Source organism: Mandrillus leucophaeus, unplaced genomic scaffold, assembly GCF_000951045.1.
Source record: "Mandrillus leucophaeus isolate KB7577 unplaced genomic scaffold, Mleu.le_1.0 Scaffold403, whole genome shotgun sequence".
In the NCBI taxonomy this organism is placed as follows: Eukaryota; Metazoa; Chordata; class Mammalia; order Primates; family Cercopithecidae; genus Mandrillus; species Mandrillus leucophaeus.
This window is the reverse complement of record NW_012104288.1, coordinates 1,200,204-1,225,985: the sequence shown is the minus strand read 5'-3', so window position 1 is coordinate 1,225,985 and position 25,782 is coordinate 1,200,204. Positions and strand designations below refer to the sequence as shown.

The 25,782-nt window shown below is 41.1% G+C and overlaps 1 protein-coding gene across 1 annotated transcript in view; it reads right to left on the bottom strand.

The window, feature by feature from the left end:
• LOC105548232 (chromosome unknown open reading frame, human C5orf64) overlaps positions 1 to 25,782 on the bottom strand; it is a 55,423-nt gene that overhangs the window by 20,951 nt on the left and 8,690 nt on the right. Inside the window, exons 3-4 of the mRNA XM_011992141.1 lie at positions 22,776 to 22,963; positions 4,846 to 5,088 (exon numbers count right to left, since the gene is read on the bottom strand). Coding sequence (XP_011847531.1) covers positions 4,921 to 5,088; positions 22,776 to 22,963 — 356 coding nt within the window. The 3' untranslated portion in view covers positions 4,846 to 4,920. The remainder of the gene's footprint in view (positions 1 to 4,845; positions 5,089 to 22,775; positions 22,964 to 25,782) is intronic.

The following is a 25,782-nucleotide window of genomic DNA, read 5'->3' as shown; positions in this document are numbered from 1 at the left end:
ACTAGGCACCTGTGAAATTGAGGACATCTTGTTGCATTCATATTATTTCAATGTACATTGAATACCAGGCCAGAAAAAAAGAAAGAAGAAAAGAATGGAAGGAAAAGAGATTTGTTGAATGGCCTCTTGATTGTTGTGTTTTCAATAAGTCATGGACATTATATTGGGGACTTTTGACTCACTGGTGATACAGCTTTCGGTGTGTTCTGTTGTCATTAGAAATTGACCATATTTCACTCAGAAATGAAAGATGAGACTGACAAAAAATCTTGTTATAAAGCCCCTGGCTAAGAGGAAGGCAAGAAAGAAATACAGGTAAGCTAGTTTCCAAGAAATGAAATAAAGAGCACGAGAGATCATGCTGTGGCCCAGGCTTAAAGAATTCTTGAATTCCCATCTGAGTTCTGTCAGTTACCTCGATGTTTCATGTTGGTTTTTCCTCATTATTTTACCCAGGTGACTGCTCCTTACCCTACATAGGTTAGGGGATTAATTGATGATGGTGACATGCTTGGCATCCTCCATGCAAGGAAAGAGGCTGCCCCATCCCCTATTTTGGCCCAGAGCAGATAGCTGAACTGGAGTATGCTTTAGTCATGACTCTCTGTGGTGTATATTTTGGAAACTAAGGACCCACCTGCTGACCTAGGCCTTGAAAACCTCACAACTCCAGTCTCCATTCTGTCTGATCCCAAGGAAGATGAAACAAAAAAGCCGCTACACCCCTGCCCCCATCTGTTGCTGACCATTGCTGGGGATCTGCACTCTTCATTCTGCCTGGAGCGAGTGGGAAGTGACCCTGGAGGAGTACAGTGTGAAGCATGGATGAGATTTCTGCAGATCTTCATCTGGGCAGTGGAGAGTGTGTTCCAAAATGTGAGAGACTCATTTCAGCAGTTAAAGAGGGTGATCCCATTCTCTCTGCTCAAAGTAGCAGGGAGGGAATGAGGACGGCCCTTTTATGCAATACTGGATAGTGATTCAGAGCCTGCATGGAGGACCCCCACTTCCCGGTCAGAGTCCAGGTCTGCTGTTTATCAACTCTGTGATTTGAGGCAAGTACCTTAACATCTCTGTACCTCAGTTTCCTTACGTGGGAACTGGAGACAGGCTTGCTACATGAAGCCCAGTTCAGAACACTTTACTCGTATTTCTCCAACTAATCCTCACAAACATCCCAGTAGGTAGACACTATTATTATCCCCATTTACAGATGAGAAAACTGAGTCACATAGCTGGGAAATGGCAGAGGCAGCATTCAGATCTAAGCAGCATGGCTCCATTATCAATGTTCTTAGCTGCTCAGTAGATTGGGGAACAATGTCACTTTCTTCATAGGGTTGTTGTGAGAATTAAATGAGTTAATCATGTTGCGTGCCTACCACAAACAGTGCCTCCCCCCACTGCTTACTCTAAGCAAGTGCTCACTAGATGCATGCTACCTCTTGTTAAGCTATCATGTGGGGCTGGTGACGAAGACACTGAAGTGAAAGACAGCATGGGAATAAAGATGGGACAGCAGGAAGCAGTGAGGTACGTCGGAGATGACTTGGGTCTTCCTTTCCCTGGCAGTCCCCTCTTCTCTTCAAGCAGCAAGGATGATAATATTGGGGTCTAAAAGTACACAATTTTATCTCTGAATAAAATTCCATGAAGAAATTTTGCTCTCAGTTTGCATTAGGTGATCTGTGATCCCATCCCCACATGTTTGAAGCTCTGAGCACAGGCAAAAAAATCAAATTACTCAGGCCATCCTGCCCCAACAGGCTCTTCCTTTCTGTTTCAGCTTCTTAAGAAATACCCCTTTTCTCCCGGGGACTGACATTCTGCTCATTGTGTTTGCTGCACAGGCCCCATGGCCAGACCCATTTTTTGCCCTGCTTTGCCCCTTTCTATGCACCAGGAAGCTGACTCTAGGAATCTCCTGCCAGCTGGCTTCCCATAGGGCTTGGTCAGCAGAAGGCACCAGCAGAAAATGCAGGAGGAAAGAGGTCAGGGCACTTCTTCCCGGCCTCACTGGTGTCTGACAAAATCTGCGATGCTTTGCTGTTGCACCTCCCATGGAATAAGGGGAGTTCCTTCACAACTCCTGCCCCCAGGGCTCTGGTAACTCTATTTCCTCCTGTTGTCCTTCTGGCCCTAGGAGTGATCGTGGCTTCCCAGTATTGCTGGTGTCTGGTGACTTGTCACCCTTGTTTGCTCCTTATGCCTTTGCACAGCACTGTAAGCCACACCTGATCCACACTCCATTTGTGCCATCTGGTTGAACTCAGGGCCCTGCCATGACCATGGCTGACACATCTACATGCCCAGGATCACTTTACCCATGAGGCCCAGAGGTGGAGCCATATATTTTCCATTAGCTATCATTGTAAAAGTTTTTCTCGTTGAAAATGTCAGATAGTACATTTTAAATATTTATTGACACTAAAATTAGAATTGATAGATGAACATGAAAAAGAAAACAAGTATCATACATATTCACAGCACACAAAGATAATTGCTATTTTACCATGTGCATTTTTTCCTATTACAAAAAATGCATATACTATTGTTTATTGGCTGAAATATTGTGAACAATTTCCTTCATCAATAAATATACTTCAATGTCAATACATTTATTTCTAATACTTCATCAAAATTCTTAATGACTACAGAGTCATATTTAGGCCTGTACCACAGTTTAATCATTCCCCTATTAGCAAGCATTTGAGTAGGTTCCAGTTTTTCCTTGTTATAAACAGTGCTGCAATAAACATCTTTGTACAATATAAAATACTTGAAAATACAACACAATCAACTTAGTCTTCCTAAACCAAAAGCCACACATATGCAGCAGCAGCAGCAGCAGCAGCAGCAGGGTCACTCCCTCTCAAGAGATAATAATATCTGCCTCCCCTGCCTCCCACTGATGTTGTGAGGTTCAACTGAGAAAATGTATATGTAAGTTCTTTATAAACTGTAAAGTGTATGGGGTGGTTATTATAGTATGAGCTTATTCTTTCATAACAACCCTTTAAGACAGCACTGTGGATATATCTTCAAGGCACATTGTACCGACAATTTTGCCAGACATAAAGAATTGAAAGCTTACTTTTAGGCTTTTATATATTTATGTCTCTTTAACACAACAAAGAATGGTGTACGAGAAAAGCAGCCTTCCTGTACAAGAGTAAACTACCAGCTGGCAGTGCATTCTATCTCTTCTGGTGCATGTCAGCTCATTACATCCCCTCAAGAGGACCACTGCAAACAATTGAAGGAATTTGAGTTGCCTAAAATGTCCCCATGGCACTGAAAGTCCCTCCTGTAATACTGGTTACCCCAACTCCTAAAGCAGATTAGTCATAATGACTACTTTCCATTCCTGTCCTAATAGTCTCTTCTAAAAAGCACTTTAGATAACTCTGCTTGATTAAAAAAAATTGAGCAGCGGTTCCGTTTCTTTTTTAATGGGAACTTTTATGTCAAGTGTAGAAGCTGCACTGACATCTCACATGAAACTATCCCATCACTCAGCAAGAGGCACTCCATTTTGGATGGATTCTTGATTTACTTTCTGTGAATCTAAGTTCATGGATTTTCTACTCTTGCTAAGGCAATACTATTAAAATGTCAGAATGCAGTTTCCCAGAGCAAGAGTCTTATACAGGTTTCAATTCTTAATGAGAGGCATCAGCCAAGTTTTTAAAATCTTGACTTGAATCATGCTTAATGCTATTTGTTAACTGGTGTGAAAAGGTTTCTATGTGTTAAAGTGGTAGCATTCTACCAAGGTAAATGGCGTTCTGGGGCATGATATTCTATCTGGCTGCTTGCTTTCTATCCCTATTTGACTTTTTTACAAAAATTCAGTGGATGGGGCATAGCCCTACTTTACAATGTTAAGAAGTGTTTTTACTTTAAGTTGGCTCAAATTAATAAAAGAAACAGGGCCAGGTGCGGTGACTCAAGCCTCAGGGCCAGGTGCGGTGACTCAAGCCTGTAATCCCAGCACTTTGGGAGGCCAAGACGGGTGGATCACGAGGTCAGGAGATTGAAACAATCCTGGCTAACACGGTGAAACCCCATCTCTATTAAAAATACAAAAATTAGCTAGGTGTGGTGGTGGGCACCTGTAATCCCAGCTACTCAGGAGGCTGGGGCAGGAGAATCACGTGAACCCAGGAGGCGGAGGTTGCAGTGAGCCGAGATCATGCCACTGCACTACAGACTGGGCAACAGAGCAAGACTCTGTCTCAAAAAAAGAAAAGAAAAGAAAAGAGACAAAGGCTCCTCTTGAACTGTTTTCTCAACTACTTGATCATTTTTGTCTCTTCTGGGAAGGATGGACAGGCAGAGCAGGGCCCAGTGCTCATGTGCTGAATGTAACTCGCCCTAACAGCACAAGAAGCCCAAGGGCTTGTTTTCTGTGTGAGTCAAGGAAACACCTGCTACCTCATGAGACAAGTCTGATCCAGGGGTATTGGCAAGGAAAGGTATGCAGGCCTTGCACAGAGATACTGAAATTGCTTTTGTTTCCTTCCTTCCTAATTTTGTCTCTGTAGATGTCTCACTGTTTCCATGGGTTTATTCATTTCCATCACCACCACTACCCCCACTTTTTTTTACAGTTGTGTATTCAACCAGAGAAAATGAGTTTAAAAAAACAATTATGATAGTGAAAAAAAGAGCAGATTCAAAACTGCCATATGTGAGGCCCATGGGAGTCCCTGATTAATTTTCATTTTTATCATTTAGTTCTGAGATTGACCTGTTTCAGTAAATGTGAGAGCAAGTGTGGTTATGGACTTGATGTCCTTGCAACCTTAAAAACAAATGAACCAGCTTGAGTCTTTGTCTTACCGTGGTGGGTTCCTGTTAGGCAAGAACTGTAACTCCATGAGCAAGTCGTCCCAACACCACAGGGGCAGACCTTCGTCACACAGCAACTCCCAAAATGGGAATTTGGGTGGATTTCAGAGCACAGTCAGCTAACCTTGAGAACATCATGGTTGTAGGCAAAACTTTCTGTTCCTCTATTTGTCTTTCTGCTCCATTCTTGGGTCCATATTCCCCTACACATATTGGATGCTTGAAATACTGACTCTGAAAGAATAATCAATTAGCAAATAGTTACAAGGAGTAGGACACTCAAGGAGTCTAGTTGAAAAAAAAAGGACCACCATGATAATTGTACAAAAAGTATTTGTAGAAATTCAAACGTGGAGAAATCACTATATATTGGGAAAGATTAGGAAAAGTTACTTATAGAACAGCAAGGTAAGCTGAGCCTTAAGCAGGTAGGAAGGTTGGATGAGACCCAGCAGGGTAGACAGGAGAAGCCATGGCATATGTGGAGTATAAGTTGACAGAGGCAAGGAGGTAGGTTTGGTCAGGTGTGTTAAGGAGACAATGAGTCTGGTTAGAAAGGAGTTTTCAGGGAGTGGAAATGGCACCTAAGGGCAGCATATTGTTAGGCACCAGTTTATTGAAAGAAAGCCTCCAAGGGCGGTGGCTCCTGCCCATAATCCCAGCAATTTGGGAGGCCAAGGTGGGCAAATCACTTGAGCTCGAGAGTTTGAGACCAGCCTTGGCAACACGGCAAAACCCCGTCTCTACACAAAGTACAAAAATTAGTCACACGTAGTGGCATGCACCTGTAGTTACTTAGGGGGTTGAGGCAGGAGGATCGCTTGTACCCAGGAAGTTGAGGCTGCAGTGAGCCATGATTGTGCCACTGAACTCCAGCTTGGGTGACAAAATGAGAAAGAGAAAAGGGAGGGAGGGAGGGAGGAAGGAAGGAAGGAAGGAAGGAAGGAAGGAGAGAGAGAAAGAGAGAGAGAAAGAGAGAGAGAAAGAAAGAAAGAAGGAAGACAGGGAGAGAGAGAGAGAAAGAAAGAGAAAGAGAAAAAAAAGAAAGAAAGCCTAGGGGATTTGGATTTCATCCTACAGGCAAAAGAGTCATGGACATTTTTGGGCAGGAGACTGGCACGGAGGGAGATACTTCTAAAGATGATTAATCTGATGCTAATCATCAAAACCAGTGTCAGGAGGCTCCCACACAGTCCAGCTGTGAGGCCATGAAGCCTGGGAGACTGGGAACTGTCCACTGCCAAGAACTCTGGAGGCTTCCCAGGGTCCCCTTAGGAAACACCTTGCAGATAAAGCCTTTCCCTTTCTCTAAAAATCTCCACATTCTAATCCCCTACGGTTTGGTCGACTATGCTGTACTAAGATGTTAAGAGCAGATTATAACTTAAAGTAGGTACAAGAGAACACAAAATTTCACAGGTATGAGAAATACTAAGAAGCAGGCTCACTATGAGAAATAACTTTTCATAGAAGCCTTCAGAACATATCTAGTAACATCTAGTTTACAATAGTAAGAAACAAAAAAATAATTTGGGTGTTCTGGGATGGGGGAAGTTTCACAAGATGGCATTTACTTCAAATTTTTCTTCAAGTGGTGTCATTTGGGTTGTGGTTGATGGCCATGACACCAAGAGAAAGCAAGTTAACTTGGATTAAGTCTCTTTTCTGCTTTCCAAATTACATAGATTTCTCAGGGTCTTTGCCCTCCCCACATCTGGACTCCAGGAATGAGTCATTTAAGGAGACACCCCCAGACAGGAGTTTCTGTTCTCTGCAGTCGTTCTAATGAGCACTCTGTACTTCGACTGCCTGTCAGACAAATCAGGGAAGAAAGCAGGAGTCTCTAAAGCAGTCAAGCAAATTTCCCCAGGCTTACAGTCTCAAAGAAATTGGGCCTGGCCAAAATGACCTCAGGCATCCACTGAGGAGAAGAACTTGCTTCTAAGAACTTCTCTCCAGCCTTCCATGTTTCCTTCCATGACAGGCATCTGTGGGGTGACAATTAGGTGTGGTGGGTGGGCATTTCTGTGGGCTGGCAGCCTATTTTAACTTCCAACTGTGGGAGTGAGCTTTAACTCTGTGCTAAAATTAGGGGAATCCAGCAACTCCTGTGGTTATTTCAATCAGTTCCCACTTATTGAGTAGCAGCGGCACAGTTAAGTAATAACATGGTAACCTTGCCAAGACATAAATGAAACGCTGAGTGTTGCCCAGTTGGAGCTGAAATCGCTTCAATGATCTAAGCTGAGAGCCAAACCAACAAAAGGGCTGCTGGCCTCTGGGGGTGGGGGAAACTGGGGACATGGAACAGAATCCCCAGAGCAGCTCTTTTGATGCTGGGGTCAGATTTAAGGGAGTGGGCACTGATTGGCCTGGCAATCCAAACTTCACTACAGAAATGCCAACAGCCCCAGGAATCAGAAAGGCTCAGTTTGCTCTTCCTCCAAGAGAGGGCACGTGGTCTCTGCCAGAGGAGCCCACTGCCAGACCCAGGGATCCTGGAAAGACCCTGGCCCCTGGTGCTTGAGTTCACACCATTGCAATGAATGTAATCATGATCCAGAGAAGCAGCTCCTAAGCCACACTGTGGAGAACATTGTTCTGATTGGCTCTGCTTTGAGAAGATGGTTTTCTCTAGCTGAGAGAGACAGAGGCGCCATGCCAGCTCCCGGTTCAGATCGGCAGGTGAGGTCAACAGAAGATCAAAAGAAGGAGAAGGGCAGAACCTTGAAGAAAGGTTCTATCCAGGATTCTTAGGGCACCAAAGGGCCACCAGGCCCTAAGTCATCCCCCTTGGGTTGGGGTTAGAGCTGGGGGAGGGACCTGTGGTGATGGAGGCCACTGATAACTGCAGACTGAGCACTCAAGTTTTCAGTTCATGCAGGACTCTTTAGCTCCCCTTACCCACTCTTCTGACAGTCTTAGCCATTTTACTCTGATGGTTAAGTGGACCTGAGTTCAAATCCAGTGTGCACTCCAGGAGTCAGGGCCTACAGAAGGCCAGGAATGCCAGGAGACAGGATTGTTGGTGGCCGTCTCAGAAGTCTGCCTGCCACACATTATGATCATTTAGCCCAGGGGTGGCCAATCTTTTGACTCCCCTGGGCCACATTGGAAGAAGAATTGTCTTGAGCCACACATAAAATACACTAACACTAATGAAAGTTGATAAGCTAATTAAAAAAAAAATCACAGAAAAATCTCATTATGTTTTAAGAAAGTTTATGAATTTGTGTTGCGCCACATTCAAAGCTGTCCGGGGCTGCCTGCAGCCTGTGGGCCATGGCTTGGCCAAGCTTGATTCAGCCTGAGAACCGAGTGAGCACCAGAGGAGAAGGAAAAAGGAAACCCGTCCACGGCACTACCTGTTTTACAGTGGCTGTCAACTCTGGCTGCATTTCAGAATTACTTAGGAGCTTTTTAAAAATACCTATACCTGGGCCCCACACCACATATTCTAATTTAACTGGTCTCAAGTGGGTGCTGGGCTTCCTCCCCATGTGATTCCAATGAGCAGCAGGCCGGGCAAATACCGATTTCATCTCTCTAGCAAAGGTTAGGTAAGGAAGGAGATTTAAGCTTTGACTAACACAAAGGATGAGCATAAACTCTGAAGGGTTTCCAGGTGGAAAGGCATGTTAAAGGTCACCAGACAGATCCTGTTCCTCCCGACCTGAGAACACCATCCCCGACACCATCACCTCCACACCACCCCCGACAAGGAGAGACACATTGACCTCTGCACCCCCTTCTCCCCCATGCACCACTCGAGGCCAGGCAGTTCACAGTGGGACACAGCTGACTGCTCAAAGGTTACCTTATGTTGAGCTGATTTCAATGATCTCTTCTATTTTTATTCCTATCCTTTGAGTTTTATTAGAAAGACATAAAGAAAATTCCACATGATGTTGTTTTAAAAAAAAAAAATCTGAGCACCAGCTGTGTTCCTGGATTGAAGGTTTGGCCCTGTTGTACTTTCAAATAACGAGGATGCCTGCCCAAGTCAGAGGGACAGGTCTCAGCAGCTGTGAAGCTCATCTCCTCTCTCTGCCCCTGGAAACTCACCTGCCCTGTGTCCTAGCCTGTCTATACCACAGCATCTCTCATCTTCTAACAGTACCAGGGGATTAAGAGCTTAATGGGTTTCCTTGACTTTTGTTATAACAATTACCTTCACTGCCTTACAGTAAAATTGAGGCTATACAAAAAAAGTCACTTTTATATCATTAATTAAGTAATGTTTTCATTTTATATATATATATATTTTTTTTTTTGAGATGGAGTCTTGCTCTGTTGCCCAGGCTGGAGTGCAGTGGCACCATCTCGGCTCACTGCAAGCTCCGCCTCCCATGTTCATGCCATTCTCCTGCCTCAGCCTTCTGAGTAGCTGGGACTACAGGCACCCGCCACCACACCCAGCTAATTTTTTGTATTTTTAGTAGAGACGGGGTTTCACCATGTTAGCCAGGATGGTCTCGATCTCCTGACCTTGTGATCCGCCCGCCTCAGCCTCCCAAAGTGCTGGGATTACAGGCATGAGCCACCGTGCCTGGCCTTACAAATATTTTTTTAAAAGCCTATTCTGTTTCCAGAAGTGCTAGTTTCCAGAGAAGTTAATGGTGAAGCAAAGGCAGACCCAGTTCCCCATCATGGGAACCTTAACTATATAATCACACAAACACATGTTAGACCACACCTGTGATCTGGGGTGTGCAGGAGAGGTACCTGGTGATTTGAGGCACATCACCCTTGCCTGGGTGTCAGGGAGGGCTTCCCTTGAAGATCTGAGGCTTTAGCAGAGATGGAGAGGGTGAGGAGGAGTTAACTCTGGGGAGGGTGGGGGCCAGAGCATCCAGACAGAGGAAGCCTTGCAGGCAGAGGCCCTGGACTGGGAGGGAACACGGGTAGGAGAAATTGAAAGGAGGGTTGTGTGGCTGAGACCCAGAGCAAGGGAAAGTGGGCTGACAAAGGGGCAGGAGCCATCTTAAAGTGTATTATGACCCTAAGAACAATGGGAAGACACCAAAAAGTCTTTACTAGGCAGGGGAAAATGTTTAAATGTTAGCAGTAAACTTCACATAAGGTACTTCCTCACTGGCCAATTCATACCACTATTCTGCATTTAGGTTTTAAAACATGGAAAGTTTCTTTTAAAAGCCAAAACATTCTTTTTAAATATCCAAAAACCTCTATCATTTATTCATTCATTTGTTCATTCTACAACTATTCTTGAGCACCCACTATGCACCGCAACCTGCCTCTCAGTCACCGCCAATATGGAGCTTACACGCGGGTGACAGAGACAGACAAGGAACAACAGCCATATGGCCAGGGGTCTCTCTAGGGCTCTTGGTACTCCAGTGCCTCCCTGCACCCAGCCATCCTCAAAGCAACATTGGTATGAATGAGGCTGAGACTCACAGAGAAAGACAATCAATAGTGAACAAAACAAAGTCGTGGCTCCCCGCAGGCTGACAGCCTAGTACAGGGAGCTAAGAACACATAACAGATAAATAGCTATACACACACCAGGTAGTTATAAACGCTATGAAAAATAAAACAGATAAGAGGAGTACAGAATGATGAAGGGCTTGCTGTTTTATATACGATGGTCAAGAAAGTCTCTGATTAAGTGTCATTTGAGCAGAGAATGTGCTAGGAAGCTCTATGGAGGAACAACATTCGAGGGAGATGGAATCACAGATGCAAAGATTTTGAGGTAGAAGCACGCTTGCTTTGTTCTGGAAACACAAGGAAGTCAGTGTGGCTGGAGGGGTGCACAGGGAATGGCACGGAAAAGGGAATTGTCCCTTAGGAGCAGAGGGTTATGATGTCAGAGGTGAGGCGTGAACCAGGTCGCATAGCACTTTCTAGGACATAATAAGGAGTATGGATTCTATGTTGCCATGGGAAGCCAGCATCCTTGCACGAGGTGGTTAAGTGCTGAGAGAAAATAAATCAGGTTAAGGGGCTAGAGAGAGACTGGAAGGCTGGGGAGGCTATTTAAAACAGGCAGAGGAGCTCTCTCTGAGGAAGTGACTTTAAAACAGGCAGAGGAGCTCTCTCTGAGGAAGTGACTTTAGGACTGAGTCTCGAACTATCTGAAGCAGCGACCATGCAGATTTCTGGGATAAGCCAGTTCCAGGCAGAGAAAATAGCACTGAAGTGGGAATAAGCATGACATATCCTGGAAAGAGCAAGAAGGTCAGCATGGCCAGGGCACAATACCAGAGGAAGCAGGGGGAGGAGGACAGCCCTGCGGAGGCGGTGAGATGGTACTTGTCTTTTATTCTAAATACACTGGGAAGATTTTGGAGGACTGTAAGTAGAAATGACATGGTATGTGTTTTCGTGGGATTACTCTGATTGCTGCATTGGGAATAGACAATAGCAGGGAAGAAGTGGAAGCAGAGAGACCTGATAGAAGCCTGTTGCAGTAGCTAAGGCCTAAGATGGCAATGGCCTGGACAGAGGTGCCTGCAGGGATTAGGTTCAGGACCTATTTTGAAAGCAGAACTGACAATACTCACTAATGAATGGGATATGAAGGTAGAAGAAGGAGAAATCAAAGATGATTTCTGTTTTTGTTGTAGCTTGCTTGTTTGTTGAGGGAACTGACTGAAAACCCAGTAGATTTTGGTGGCCGTTCTTGACTAAGAAGAGTGTGGAACAAAGCCACAGAGTCACAGCCCCAGACAAGACCTGAATGAAGTGCTACAGCCTGGTGGTGGCAAGACTGGGAGGGAAACAGAAGAGCACTATGAGATAGAATCCAGAAGCAAGGAGAGGAAGGAAAGGCCTCAGACCCCCTAAGGAGAAGGAGGTTGGGAGGACCTGAGGGAAGACTTCACAGCTGTGCTCCCTAGATTACTTTTGTGATCATTATAGAGTAAAACTGACTTTGTGTCTATATGTATTTACAGGTCCATGAATTTTAGCCATTGTACAATATATATAAATAACCACAACCACAATCAGGATACAGAAACAATTCCATTGCCCTAAAAAACTCCCTCATGGCATCCCTTTTTTGTTTGTTTGTTTGTTTGTTTGTTTTGGTTTTTTGGAGATGGAGTCTCACTCTGTCACCCAGGCTGGAGTGCAGTGGCATGATCTCAGCTCACTGCAACCTCTGTCTCCCAGGTTCAAGCAATGATTCTGCCTCAGTCTCCTGAGTAGCTGGGGCTACAGGAATGTGCCACCACACCTGGCTAGCTTTTGTGTTTTTAGTAGAGATGGGGTTTCTCCAGTGTCGGCCAGGCTGGTCTTGAATTCCTCATCTCAAGTGATCTGCTCCTCTTGGCCTCCCAGAGTGCTGGCATTACGGGCGTGAGCCACCGCACCTGCCCCATGGTATTCCTTTGATCTGTTCTCCATTACTATATTTTCGTGTCTTTTTGAGGTTGCCATAGAAATTGAATCATATAGTACATAATCTTTTGAGACTGGATTCTTTCATGCATAATGCCTTTCAAAGGCCTCTGAGACTCATCCACTTGTTGCTTTTTATTGCTGAGTAAAGATTCCAGTGTATGGATGTACCACAGTTTGTTTATCCATTCATCTATTGAAGCACACTTGCAGAATTTCCAGGTTTGAGCAATTAGGAAGAAAGCTTTTGGCAGGCACGGTGACTCATGCCTACAAGCCCAGCACTTTAGGAGGCCAAGGTGAGAGAATCAGTTGAGCCCAGGAGTTTGAGGCCAGCCTGGGCAACATGGTGAAATCCCATCTTTACCAAAAATAAAAAAATCAGCCAGGTGTGCACTTGAGCCATGGAGGTCGAGGCTGCAGTGAATCATGATCATGACACTGCAATCCAGTCTGGGTGACAAAGTGAGAAGACTTGGCCTCAAAAAAAAAAAAAAAAAAGCCAAAAAAGCTGCTAAAATCATTCATGCACAGGCTTTCATAAGAACATAATTTTTCATTTCTCTAGGGTAAACACCCAGGAGCAGGATTGCTGGGTGATATGGTAAGTGCGTGTTTAACTTTGTAAGAAACTTCCAAACTGTTTTCCAGGATGGGTGCTGCATTTTGCATCCCCACCTACAACGTGTGAGAGTTTCATTTGCTCTGTGTCTTCACCAGCACTTTGTGTTGTCACCATTTTTCTTTTACTTCAATAGATAGAAGTTAAAACCACAATTAGCTATCGCTACATTTGTGGTGGTAACTTACCCTCTTAAGTTTTTAAGTGCACTACATTTGTGGTTTTAATTTATATTTCCCTTATGACTAATGATGTTGAACACCTACTTAAGTGTTTGTTTGCCATCCTTATATCCTCATTGGTGATGTGTTCAAAACCTTCGCTCATTTTTTAGTGGGTTATTTGTTTTCTTCATATTAAGGTTTGAATAATCTTTACATATTCTAGATACAAGTCCTTGGTCAGATAGGTAATTCGAAAATATATTTTCCCAGTGTGTGTATTGACTTTTCATTCTCCAAGTTACATCTCTCACAGAGCAAAAGTTCTTAATTTTGATAAAGTCCATTTGTCAATTTTTAAAAATAAATTGTGCTTTTAGTGTCATGTGTAAGAACTCTGCATAACGACAGATCATAAAGCTTTTTTTCTAGGTTTTCTTCTAAAAGATTTATAGTTTTACATATTACATTTAAGTCTATAATCTATTTTGAGTTAATTTTTGTATGAAGTGTGAGGTTTAAGTCAGGGTTCTTTTTTTTTGCATATAGTTTTTCAATTGTTTTAATACCATGTGTTGACAAGATTATTCTTTCTCCATTGAACTGTTTGTGCACCTTTGTCAGAAATCAATTAGCCATCTGTTTTGGGGTCCATTTCTAGACTCTATTCGGTTCCAACAATCCTGAGCCTTTTCCTTTGTCAATACTATACTGTCTTAATTACTCTAGCTTCATAATTAGTCTTATTATCGGGTGGTGTGATTCCTACAGTCTTATTCTGTTTTAAAATACTTAAATAATTGCTTTGAATTTTCATATAAACTTTTTATGACTTTTTTGTTTTTTAAATGTTTATACAGATGTAGTTTTTTTTCACTGTTGTGACAACACTTAACATGTCAACATATCTACCCTTTTAAGTTTTTAAGTGCACAATATTAACTGTAGGCACAATATTAACTGTAGGCACAATATTGTACAGTAGATCTCTAGAACGTATTTGTCTTGCATAACTGAAACTTCATGCCCATTGAAGATGAATCCCTCATTGCCCCCTTCTCTTTATCCCTGGCAACTACAATCCTACTCTCTTATTTTATGTATTTGAGCTATTTTAGATGCCTCATATAAGTGAAATCATATAGCCATTTGTTTTTATGTGACTGGCTTCTTTCACTTAGCATACTGTCCTCCAGGTTCATTCATGTTGTCACATATGGAAGGATTTACTTTTTTTTTTTTTAAGGCTAAATAGTGTTCCATTGTGTATAAATACCACATTTTCTTTATCTAATCATCTGTTGATAGACACTTAAGTTGATTCCATATCTTGGCTATTATGAATAATGCTGCAACAAACATGGAAATGCAGATATCTCTGTATATGTTCTTAGGAGATATGTCTATTCAAGGTTCTTTGCCAATTTTTTAGTTGGGTTATTGTATTTTTATGCTATTCAGCTGAAGGCATTTTTAAACCTTATTTTAGATATTAAACTCTTATCAGAATATGTATACAAATATTTTCTTCCTTTCTGTTGTTTCCTTTGTTATACAGTATCCTTTCAGTTCGATGTAGTTCCAGTTGTCTATTTTTGCTTCTGTTGCTTGTGTTTTTGATGTCATATCTAAGAAATCATTGCCAAGACCAATGTCATGAAGCTTTTCCTCAATGTTTGCTTCTAGGAGTTTTAAAGTTTCAGGTCTTATGTTTAAATCTTTAACCCGTTTTGCATTGATTTATATGTATGGTGTCAGATGAGGGTACAATTTCATTCTTTCACATGAATACATACAGTCTTCTTAATACATTTAAAAGGCCATATACCATGATGAAGTGGGATTTATCCCTGGGATGCAAGGATGGTTCAACATATGCAAATCAATTAAAGTAATACAGGACATTTAAAAAGGATTGAATTTTCTTTTTTTTTTTAATACTTTAAGTTCTAGGGTACATGTGCACAACCTGCAGATTTATTACATATGTATACGTGTGCCATGTTGGTGTGCTGCACCCATTAACTCCTCATTTATATTAGGTATATCTCCTAATGCTGTCCCTCCCCACTCCCCCCACCTCACAATAGGCCCCGGTGTGTGATGTTCCCCTTCCTGTGTCCAAGTGATCTCATTGTTCAATTCCCATCTATGAGTGAGAACATGCGGTGTTTGGTTTTCTGTTCTTGTGATAGTTTGCTGAGAATAATGGTTTCCAGCTGCATCCATGTCCCTACAAAGGACACAAACTCATCCATTTTTATGGCTGCATAGTAATCCACGGTGTATATGTGCCACGTTTTCTTAATCCAGTCTGTCACTGATGGACATTTGGGTTGATTCCAAGTCTTTGCTATTGTGAATAGTGCTGCAATAAACATACATGTGCATGTATCTTTATAGCAGCATGATTTATAATCCTTTGGGTATATACCAGTAATGGGATGGCTGGATCAAATGGTATTTCTAGTTCTAGAAAATTACATGATCATCCCAATAGATGTAGAAAATGCATTTAACAAAATTAAAAACCTTTTCATGAAAAAAAAGAAATCGTCAACAAACTAGATATACAAGGAATTTACCTCATCATAATAAAGGCTGTATATTAAAAGCTCACAGTGATGTCATACTCAATGGCAAAATAACAAAAGCTTTTCCTGTAAGATCAGCAGGCAAGGATGCTCACTCTCAACATAGTACTGAAAGTACTTCTATGCAACACAGTACTGGAAGTCCTAACCAGGCCAGAAAAAGAAATAAAAGTCATCCAAATCAGACAGGAAGAAATAAAATTACCTCTTTACAGATGGCATTATCTTATGTGTAGAAAGCCATAAAGACTCCACAGAAAACTATTAGAACTAATAAATGAATTCAATAAAGTTGCAGGTACAAAAATCAGTTGCATTTCTATAGGCTAATAATGAACTATCCAAAAAGGAAATTAAGAAACAATTCCATTTACAATAACAACAAGAAATAAAATACTTAGGAATAGGCAATGATGAAAGAGTTATATACTGAAAACTATAAAGCATTGATGAAAGAAAGAAGAAACACATAAATAAATTGAAAGATATTACGTATTCTGGATCAGAAGACTTAATACTGTTAAAATGTCCGTATTACCAAAAGTGGCCTATAGAGTTGATGTAATCCATATCAAAATCCCAAATGGCATTTTTTTAAAAAATAGAAAAAACAATTTTAAAATTCACATGAAGCCACAAAAGACTCCAAATAGCCAAATCAGTCTTGAGAAAGAAGCACAAAGCTGGAGACATCACACTTCCTGATTGAAAACTATATTGCAAAGCTACAACAATTAAAACAGTATAGTATTGGCATAAAAACTGGCACACAGATCAATGGAACAGAAGTGAGGGTTCAGAAATAGATCCATATATATATACAGTCATCTGATCTTCAATAAGGGTGCCAAAAATGCACAATGGAGAATGGACAGTCTCCATATAAATTTTAGAATCAGCTTGTCTCTACCTACAAAAATGCCAGGTAGGATATTTTGACTGGAATTGTATTAAATCTACAGATCAGTCTGAGGCTAACTGACCTCTTTACAACTTTGAGTTTTTCAATCCACTAATGTGGTATGCCTCTTCCTTTATTTAGGTCTTTGTTGATTCCTTTAATTATCATTTTGTAGTTTTTCACACAGATCCTGTGGGTGTTTTGTTATATTTATAGCTAAATATCTCACTTTTTAAAGCTACCATAAATTTTTAAATTTGTTTTCTAATTATACATTGCTATTACATGAAAATATTATTAATTTTTCTGTACTTACTTCGTATCTTGCAATCTTATTAAACTCACTTCTTTGTTCTAGGAGACTTTTTTGTAGATTCCTTGGAATTGCCTTCGTAGATATATATGAGACGTGGTGAACAGGGGCAGTATTATTTCCTCCTTTGCAATACATATGACTCACTTTTTTTGTCTTTTTTATCTGTTGTCTTTCTTGTCTTTTCTTTTCAACATTGTGCTTGCTTGAACTCCCAGCACAATGTTGAGTAGGAGTAGTGAGTATGGAAATTATTGTCTTGCTCCCTATTTTAGAAGCAAAGTACATAATCTTTTATCATTAAGCATCATGTCAGCTATTAGTTTTTTATACATGTTATTTATTTGTTTGAAGAAGTCCCCTTCGATTTCCAATTTTCTAAGAGTTTTTATCATGAAAAGATGTTGAATTTTATCATATGATTATTCTGCAGCAAATCAAATGAATGTGTGATTTGGGTTCTTAAACTGTTAATATAGTGGATTACACTTGGTCATGGTATGATAATTCTTTTTATGTATAGCTTGATTTGACTTGCTAATATGTTGAAGAGTTTTTTGTGTTTATGTTAATCAGGAATACTTCTCTGTAGGGTTTTTTTTGTTATCTTTGTGTTTTTATCATCTTTGTGTTTATTATGTTTTTTGTATGAATCTTTGTAAGATGCAGATGCAGGTAAAGCAGTAATTAGAGGAAAAATTCTACATTAAATGCTTATTTAAAACATTTAATAATGCTAGGAAAAAAAGAAAGGATTTAAGTCAACAATGTAAGCTTTCATCTGAAGAAACTAGAAAGAGAAAAATCCAAAACAAGCAGAAGGAAAAAAGCAATAAAAAATAAGAGCAAAAATCAATGAGACAAAACATACGTGTTTGATATCAGGTTGATGCTGGCTTCATAATATGAGTTATGAGTGTTCTCTTTCATTTTCTAGAAGAGATTGTGTAGCGTTGATCTCATTTCTTCTTTAAATTTTAGGAGAATTAATCAGTGAAAACATCTGTACCCTGTAGATTTTATTTTTCAGAAGAATTTTAACTAGAAATTCCATTTGTTAATAGTTACAGAACTATTTAGGTTATCTATTTTATCTTGAGAGTTCTGGTAGTTTGGGCTTTTCAAGGAATTGGTATAGTTCTTCTCAGTTGTTGAATTTATGTGCATAGAGTTATTTGTAGTATTCCCTGATGCTTGTTTTTTTATTGAGTTGTTTGTAGTATTCCCTGATGCTTGTTTTTTTATTGTGATATGTAGGATCTATAGCAGTATCTTCTCTTTCATTCTTGATATTAATAATACTAGTCTTTCTCTCTCTCTTTCTCTCTCTCCCCCGCCCCTTTGTCTCCTCCTCCTCATCCTCCTCTCTCCCCCACCCCACTTCATCTTATTAAAGGCCCATCAGTTTCATCAATTTTAATGATCTTTGCAAATAACCAACTTTTGGGTTCTTTGTTTCTCCTTTACTATTTTTCTGTTTTCAATTTCATTGATTCTGCTCTTCATTGCTTCCTTTGTTCCTATTGCTGCCATTAAGAGATTGCTTGGGGGCTGGGGTATGAGGGAACTGAGAAAATACAAAAGTAATAATGGATTTTTGCACTCTTTCCGAGAGTTAGAATCTCCCACTCCTTTAACCAGCTTCTCCTGGAGTTCTCTCTGCTCCCTGGTGCCCACTTCTGGCTTTCAGGCCACGTTGTGTTCAAAATGGGAGACCTCAGAGAGGAAAAATAATAAATTCACCATAAGTTCAGTGATACTCCAAATTCTGGCCTTTTTCCTCAATTTGTTTTCTACTATTTAATTTTTGTGTTCCTTATACACTCTGTCCAGGTTCTATAGTTTCCTCAGAGCAACTAGGTGGAGTGTGTTTCTTTCATCTGACCCCAAACTGACCCCATATTCTTTGAGCCAATTCAAAGAAGGACATAGGACCTGATATATGGAATCATCTTATCTTCCACCATCACTATCATTGTATCTCCATGAGCTTATCTTCCACCACCACTCCATCTCCATGAGTTCCATAGAGATCTCCTGCAGTGAGATTAAGATGACTTGAAAGTACTGTGGCACTATTCACAATAGCAAAGAATTGGAATCAACCCAAATGTCCATCAGTGACAGACTGGATTAAGAAAATGTGGCACATATACACCATGGAATACTATGCAGCCATAGAAAATGATGAGTTTGTGTCCTTTGTAGGGACATGGATGCAGCTGGAAACCATCATTCTTAGCAAACTATCCCAAGAACAGAAAACCAAACACCGCATGTTCTCACTCATAGGTAGGAATTGAACAAAGAGATCACTTGGACTCAGGAAGGGGAACATCACACACTGGGACCTATTGTGGTGTGGGAGGAGGGTGGAGGGATGGCATTGGGAGTTATACCTGATGTAAATGACGAGTTGATGGGTGCTGACGAGTTGATGGGTGCAGCACACCAACATGGCACAAGTATACATATGTAACAAACCTGCACATTGTGCACATGTACCCTAGAATTTAAAGTATAATTTAAAAAATGAAAAATAAAAAAATAAAACAACAAAGATTGGCACCCCCATGACTAGACAGATCCTAGAGAGCTTAAAAGCATTTTTTCCCTTTAGAAATCAATTCCTACTACATAAGAATGGGTAGTTTGCCCCAAAGGGGATATTTAGTGAATACCACCTTGGGACACTATGTTCAATTGTGGTATAGGTTGCCCTGAAGGCCTATGGTTGGTTTCATGAAATTATCTTCCAAGCCAGACTGACAGTTTTTGAGATGACTGGATTTTTCTTCAAGGAAAAGCAAGCTTACCTGTTCTCCAGGCTCATGCATACTTCCTGTGGTCTTTTCTGATGCTAGGTAAATTTGTTCCAAGTTTCCCATGCTCTACTAAGAGTACAGGATCAACAAGAGCTGGGAATCCATATCATCCTTGTAAAGTGGAGTACCAATTCTCCTAGTGCAATTAGAGAGGAAAGCCCCAGTGGCAATACTCTTGCAGGCTTTATGGAAAGGTAAGTGCGGAGGAAGCCTAACACTAAATGAGAAATCCATACCTTTCCTACATGCCTGCCTGAACCAAATAAACCTTGTGTTACTACGCAAGGGCTTGTCTTTTTAATATATTTTAAAATTGAAGTCAACATGGACATAGGGTGGGTGGCTCAAATTGAATGGTCATTGTGCAGAAGGCTAGATATCTCACTGTTAGTTACACAATAAAAGAGGATCAGATAAACACAGACATAACCTCTGCCTCCACTGATAATGTAAATCATCCCTTGTATCATTTGTCTTTCCTTCAGGCTGGATACAAAAGGCATAGAAATGAACAATTCATGCCTAAACACAGAAGAGCTTGAAAGCTAGTGTATGTCAGATGTTTATTCTAGGTCATCATTAAGGGGTTGAGTGGATTTGCTTATAAACACAGGCTATTCTGTCAGAGGGGAGTGGGAGAGATAGAGTGTGTTTTGCAGTTGGAGACAGCTCTTTTAAAGCCACATTGCAACTTTTTTGCCATGCACAGTAAGTTATATAGATAATTCTTTTTATAGGTTATGAAATGTCCCCTGAGCAGTGGAAAGTATAATATGCTATAGAAACAATGCTTTTTCTCTCCACTTTGTGCAAATGCCGTTTTTCATTACCCACTGAGTGAGAGCTTGCTAGAGATTGAAATGAGAGCAGGATTGCCCCTCCCACTAATGGTCAGGCACTTCCTGACACAAACTCAGCAACGACCTCCGTGGGAGCCCGAGGAGGTCTCCCCAAGCAGCTTCCCCCACAGTGAAGTCTGAAGCGCCAAGCCCTTGAAGGATGTCACATCTTTTTATGTTACCCATTTCCACCAGCCTCATTCTCTGCCTAGGGTTTTGTGGGTTGTTGTTGTTTTTCCCACCCAGTCCAACCAAAGCAGCTGAAGAAAAAGTGCCAAGACAAACAGAATGAGAGCCTTGGGGACCCCGTAATGGGTACAGAGCGTGAGTGTGGTAATCATTCTTTTGATTTGTGCTCAGATATGTTTTCTATTTGCTTTTGCACAGAATGCACATTTTCCCCCTGGATCACAAATAATCTGAACCAGGGTAAAACCATTACAAAGTGGCCTTCAAACATCATGTCTGTATTGGAACTGAATGACTGATCAGACATTTAAATACGGAAACTGGGAATTCAGGTAAATGGCACTGATACGGTTTTGTTTTTTTGTTTTTTGCTTTTTGTGTTTTAAAAAAAAGCATGCTCCAAGTTGTTTAAATAATGTTTGTTTGCTTGGGTTCTGTCTCTTTTTTCTTTCCTTTCTGTCCCTTCATCTATCTTTTTTAAAAAAGAATTCTGCATTTTTCCCTTTTAATTATGTTCTCATTTCAATGATTTGGTTTTATCCACAAAGCCAAAAATAAAGAAATGATTTTTATATCATTCCTAACAATTAAGACAGGGAGAAAAGATAGAATTCTCAACACCTCCCATGTCTGGTCATCTCTGCTCTTTTTCTGGGGCCATACTTCCTGGGACAATCTTCATTTTCTTACATTGTCATTGGTGTCTCCTGACCAGCCTCTTTCGAAGTTGATCGCAAGTAAAGAAAAAGTACACATAGAATGACTGCTTCAGCTGACTGTCCTCCATTCTCACCCAGGAGAGGAGGGAAGAGGAAAAGCCCGGTTGGGAAATAAAGATGAATGTGCTCCCACGGTGCTGGGCAGGGCTGTTTTGTGCTGGAGCAGGCAGGCAAAGGAATCCCACCACGGGGCTCTGAGTCCCAGGTTAATGTCAAGTGCTGGGTTTTCTTTTAGTTACTCAAGGATCAAAGGGAAATTATTCAATAAAAAGAACTTAAAGGGGACTTCTGTGCCCACATAAACCTTAATCAAAAACACTTGTTCAAATGTAGCTTCCTTGACCTGCCTTTTCATATTATCTTTTCAACTCTTATACATACACATTTGTAATTAAAATAAAGATTTTCTCCATCACCATTCAGCATTTCCTTTTCCTCTCAGCTGACCAGAATTTCACCAGGGTGACATGACAGTTTGTTGCTAAGGAACTGAAGACTATGTCATAAGTGAGCATTCTGATGAAGAGGAGTGAACAGTTGGCAACAGATTGGATATTAAGAATAAATCAGCTCTCTGTGTATGTCCCTGTGTGGTGGTATAACTGACAACAGGTGAGAAAGAGAAGGCTCAGGGCATTCCTGCTTGAAATGTGAATTCTTAGCCACCTCCTCTGTAAAAGCTACTACTCATCCCCTCAATTGCCTCTTACTTGTAAGAATGTCCTCATGCATTCGAGCTTTTCACTTCAGCTTGTTTTGCTTCTCTCTGCTTAGATCCATATTCCTTCACGCAGTCATGTCAGAGATTTATCGCACTATGACCTCAGTCATATCCTCCTTTAAAAGGAGTCAAGCACAAACTTCACAAAGCCTCTAATATTCTAGGTATTCAGCAGGGAGACTGGAACATGAAATTCCTCCCACTTGGAGCACACCCACATCAATGTTTCTCTAAAATCTATTTATCTTAGTCACGACCTATGAACACGAATAGAATGTGGTGAATGTTCCTTGTCTCTCGTGTGCCTGAGCACTGGGAAAAGTTAGAATTTGTACAGTTGTAATTTCTAAGGAGGAGTGCAATAACTTCACAGTTTTTTAAACAGAATCATTTAAGAAGGAGAGCATTTTAAACGTGTCCCTTCTCTTTTGCACCATTTAAAAAGATCTCTGCATCTCAATGTGGTTCTTCTGCTATCAGATATGTGGCTGATTTTGTGATTGTTAGGTTAAGAAAAATGGGAAAATCTGACAGCAGATGATTCCACAAATGAATGATACACATACAATAATAGGTAAGTACTCACCATGAGTAAAACAAACAAATATATACAGAAAAGGAAACAGTGATCCTTTGAGAACTGAAGATAAGAGCTTCATTACCTACACAGAAAACTACAGGAAGATCTGATCTAAATTTGATTGAAGGGAAGTAAACTTCAGTGGTCAAATCCTTGGGTGGTGGGCCAACATTTTGCTTGAACTCTGTCTCTACTGCAGTGCGGGGCAATTTGGAGTAATGCATGTTTGTTCTGCCTAATTGAGAAGGTTGGAAGCTAATGAGTTTTCTGAACACTGCAAAGAAGAATGTTACATATGAAAGAGAAGCCAAGGGGTATATGGAAATGAAAATGAAAATGAAAAAAAAAAAAAGTCCTGAGAACATGGGAAAGTTCATTGTGGTGGGCTGGGAGAAGTCCAAACAAAACAGGTTTCAGAAAGAGGTGAAGCGGTTAAAAGACACTCACCCTAGCTAGAACAAAACTATAAATGTAGAGTTTGACCCTGACCTCCCGTAAATGATGCAGGCATGTGTTGACAAGCAAACAGACCTACAGCATGTCATTTGATTCTGCCCATTGTTTATCCCATTACATGGGAATTTCTTTCTGTTCTCCTTGGGGTTTTTTCCCACCCACCCCAAATGTTTAAAGTCTATATGTAATCTGAGAATAAAAAGTAAAAGCTACCTCAATTTACCTAATTTAATCTAAATACCTAATTGAAAATGTGTAATTGGACAGACAAGCCTTTGATTAGTGCCAATATAAATTTGGATTAAAGAGATTAGGGCTATTTAGCCTCAAGACAAGAGTATTTAGGAGTCTTAACACAGATTGAATTGTTTGTATTCAGGGCTCTGCCAAAATGTAGAGGGATTAAAAAAAAAAAGAGTAGGAAATAGGCTCTGCCCTTGGGGATTTGGGACACAACAGTCTAAAACATATCAAAGAGGCACACAAGATTGCCCAAGCTAAGGGTTCCAAGAGTAGCTTTGGCCAAACACACTGCAGAAGAGAGGAGAAATCAGAAAAGCCTATCAGAAAGGGATATTCTTGTCCTGATCATCAAAAGATTTAGAGATGATAAGAAGGAAGAGGGTGTCCTTGGGCTACAGAATGCTATATGGAAATGGAATGAAACTGAAATACCTCTGAGATGACTAGGAATATTCTGGTTCTTTGTTGGTGTGTGACAAACTACCTCAAAACTAAGTGGATTAGATAAAAATTATATCTTGCTCACAATTTTTGTGTTGCAGTCATTCAGGAAAGGCTCAGCTGGATGACTTATCTCTGCTCTACATGGCACTAGGGTCCATTTCTAACACTGCTTCTTCACTCATAAGTTTGGTGCTTGGAGTCTGTGGTCTCTCTCTCTCTCTCTCTCTTGCCCCACCCCCTCCCCACCTTCCTCACTCCCTATTATCTGCCCCATGTCTAGGGCTTCTCACAGTATGGCAACCTCAGGGTAGCACGATTTCTTACAAGGCAGCTTAGGGTTCCAAGAGATTGTTTCCAGAGACACAGGCAAAAGCGGCAAGGTTTCCTATGACTTAGCCTTAGAAGACCCAAACATCATGTCTACCACATTCTGATGTTTAAGCAGGTCTTGAAGTCCAGCCTATATTCAAGGGAATGGGAATTAGACTCCATCTCTCAATGGGAAAAATAGCCACAAAAAAAAAAGTTTTGCCATCTTTCATCTACCACAGGGAACAATTAATAAGGCAGATGGTTTAAGTGAGTGGTCAGAGCCACAGCAGGACAATCATCAGAGCGAGAGGTGGAGGATGAGTGTCAAGGACTTTAAAGGTGAAGTTGAGAGATTTGAACACTTAAAGAATAATATGTTCTTCTCCCAGCATAGTCTGTCTTGTGAAATTGCACTCAGCTGGATGGAAGAGAACACATGATCTCCTAGAGTTCCCAGGCACTGAACTAGGGCAATGAAGGAGACTAAAATTCTCCATCTGAATCTCTCTAACAGGAGACTTTCTAGACAAAGCGTATTTGGTTATGAAGAACAGAAATTCATTCAAGCCAGTTTAAGAAAAGCAAGGACTAATTCAAAAGCACTGTAGGCAAGCATAAGAGCATTCCAGGACAAGAGCTAGGGGAGCTGGGCCACAGGAATTCTGACAAGTCTGATACTGCAAACCCCAGAGCCAGGGTTACTCTTCTGTTCCTGATATGGGCCTGAGATCTCTCATCTCTTTGCCAGCTTTGATCTCTTTCTTGTCTTCATGGACAAGCTTTCTCCACTGACTGACTCATCAGAGTACACATGGCTGAAAATGACTGACCCAGGCCTGGGTGACCTTTGATTCCCCTAGGACCAATATGCCTTTGCTTCCAAGCACCCAATAGTATCTGATTACAGGTTGTGTATCTCTGGACTTGAATTCTGGAGATGAGGCATTTAGTTGGATTAGACCAGTCTATGGATTGGTTCCCCTTGAGAGAAACATTCACTTTTGGTTCAATCAGCGATGGCTGTAGAACAGGCTTAGGTGTTTAAAGACAAGTAACATGAAAGCATCATTGCCTAGCTCCCCTCTCCATATCAGTGAGACGCCATAGGTAGGAAGCAATTCGAGAGAAAATGTGTAGGATCGCTAAATGACAAGAAAGAATGACCAGGTGGGAAACATGCCTGGGGCTGGAGCTGGGAAAAAGGACATAACAGGCTGGTCTCCAAGCCATTCTTCATTCAAATTCCAAACCTCTTCCCTGATAGAGTCAGACTCATTCCCTATTGAACTTGTCCTGGCAGTCTTGATGTATGAAGCAGTAAAGTAATGGACAGTAATGGATGGTATCAAAGAAGGTGCCTTCTTATCTGACTCTCACAGAGGATTTTACAACGGTGTTGGGGGCTATTGGCCCTCTCTTTCTGCGTTATTCTCCAGCATACATATCTATGCTCAGGTCATAAGGGAAAGACTGATAGCATAAGTGCTTTAATAATTTTAATGAAAATTATTAGGTTTTACTTAACATAATTTACATATAGATCACCTGCCTGCACAGAGCTCCCATGTAGAGATGGCAGGGATCCCTGCATCAGGGATAACCCCAGGAAGGGTAGGAGGGAGAGTGAGGGAGGGAGGG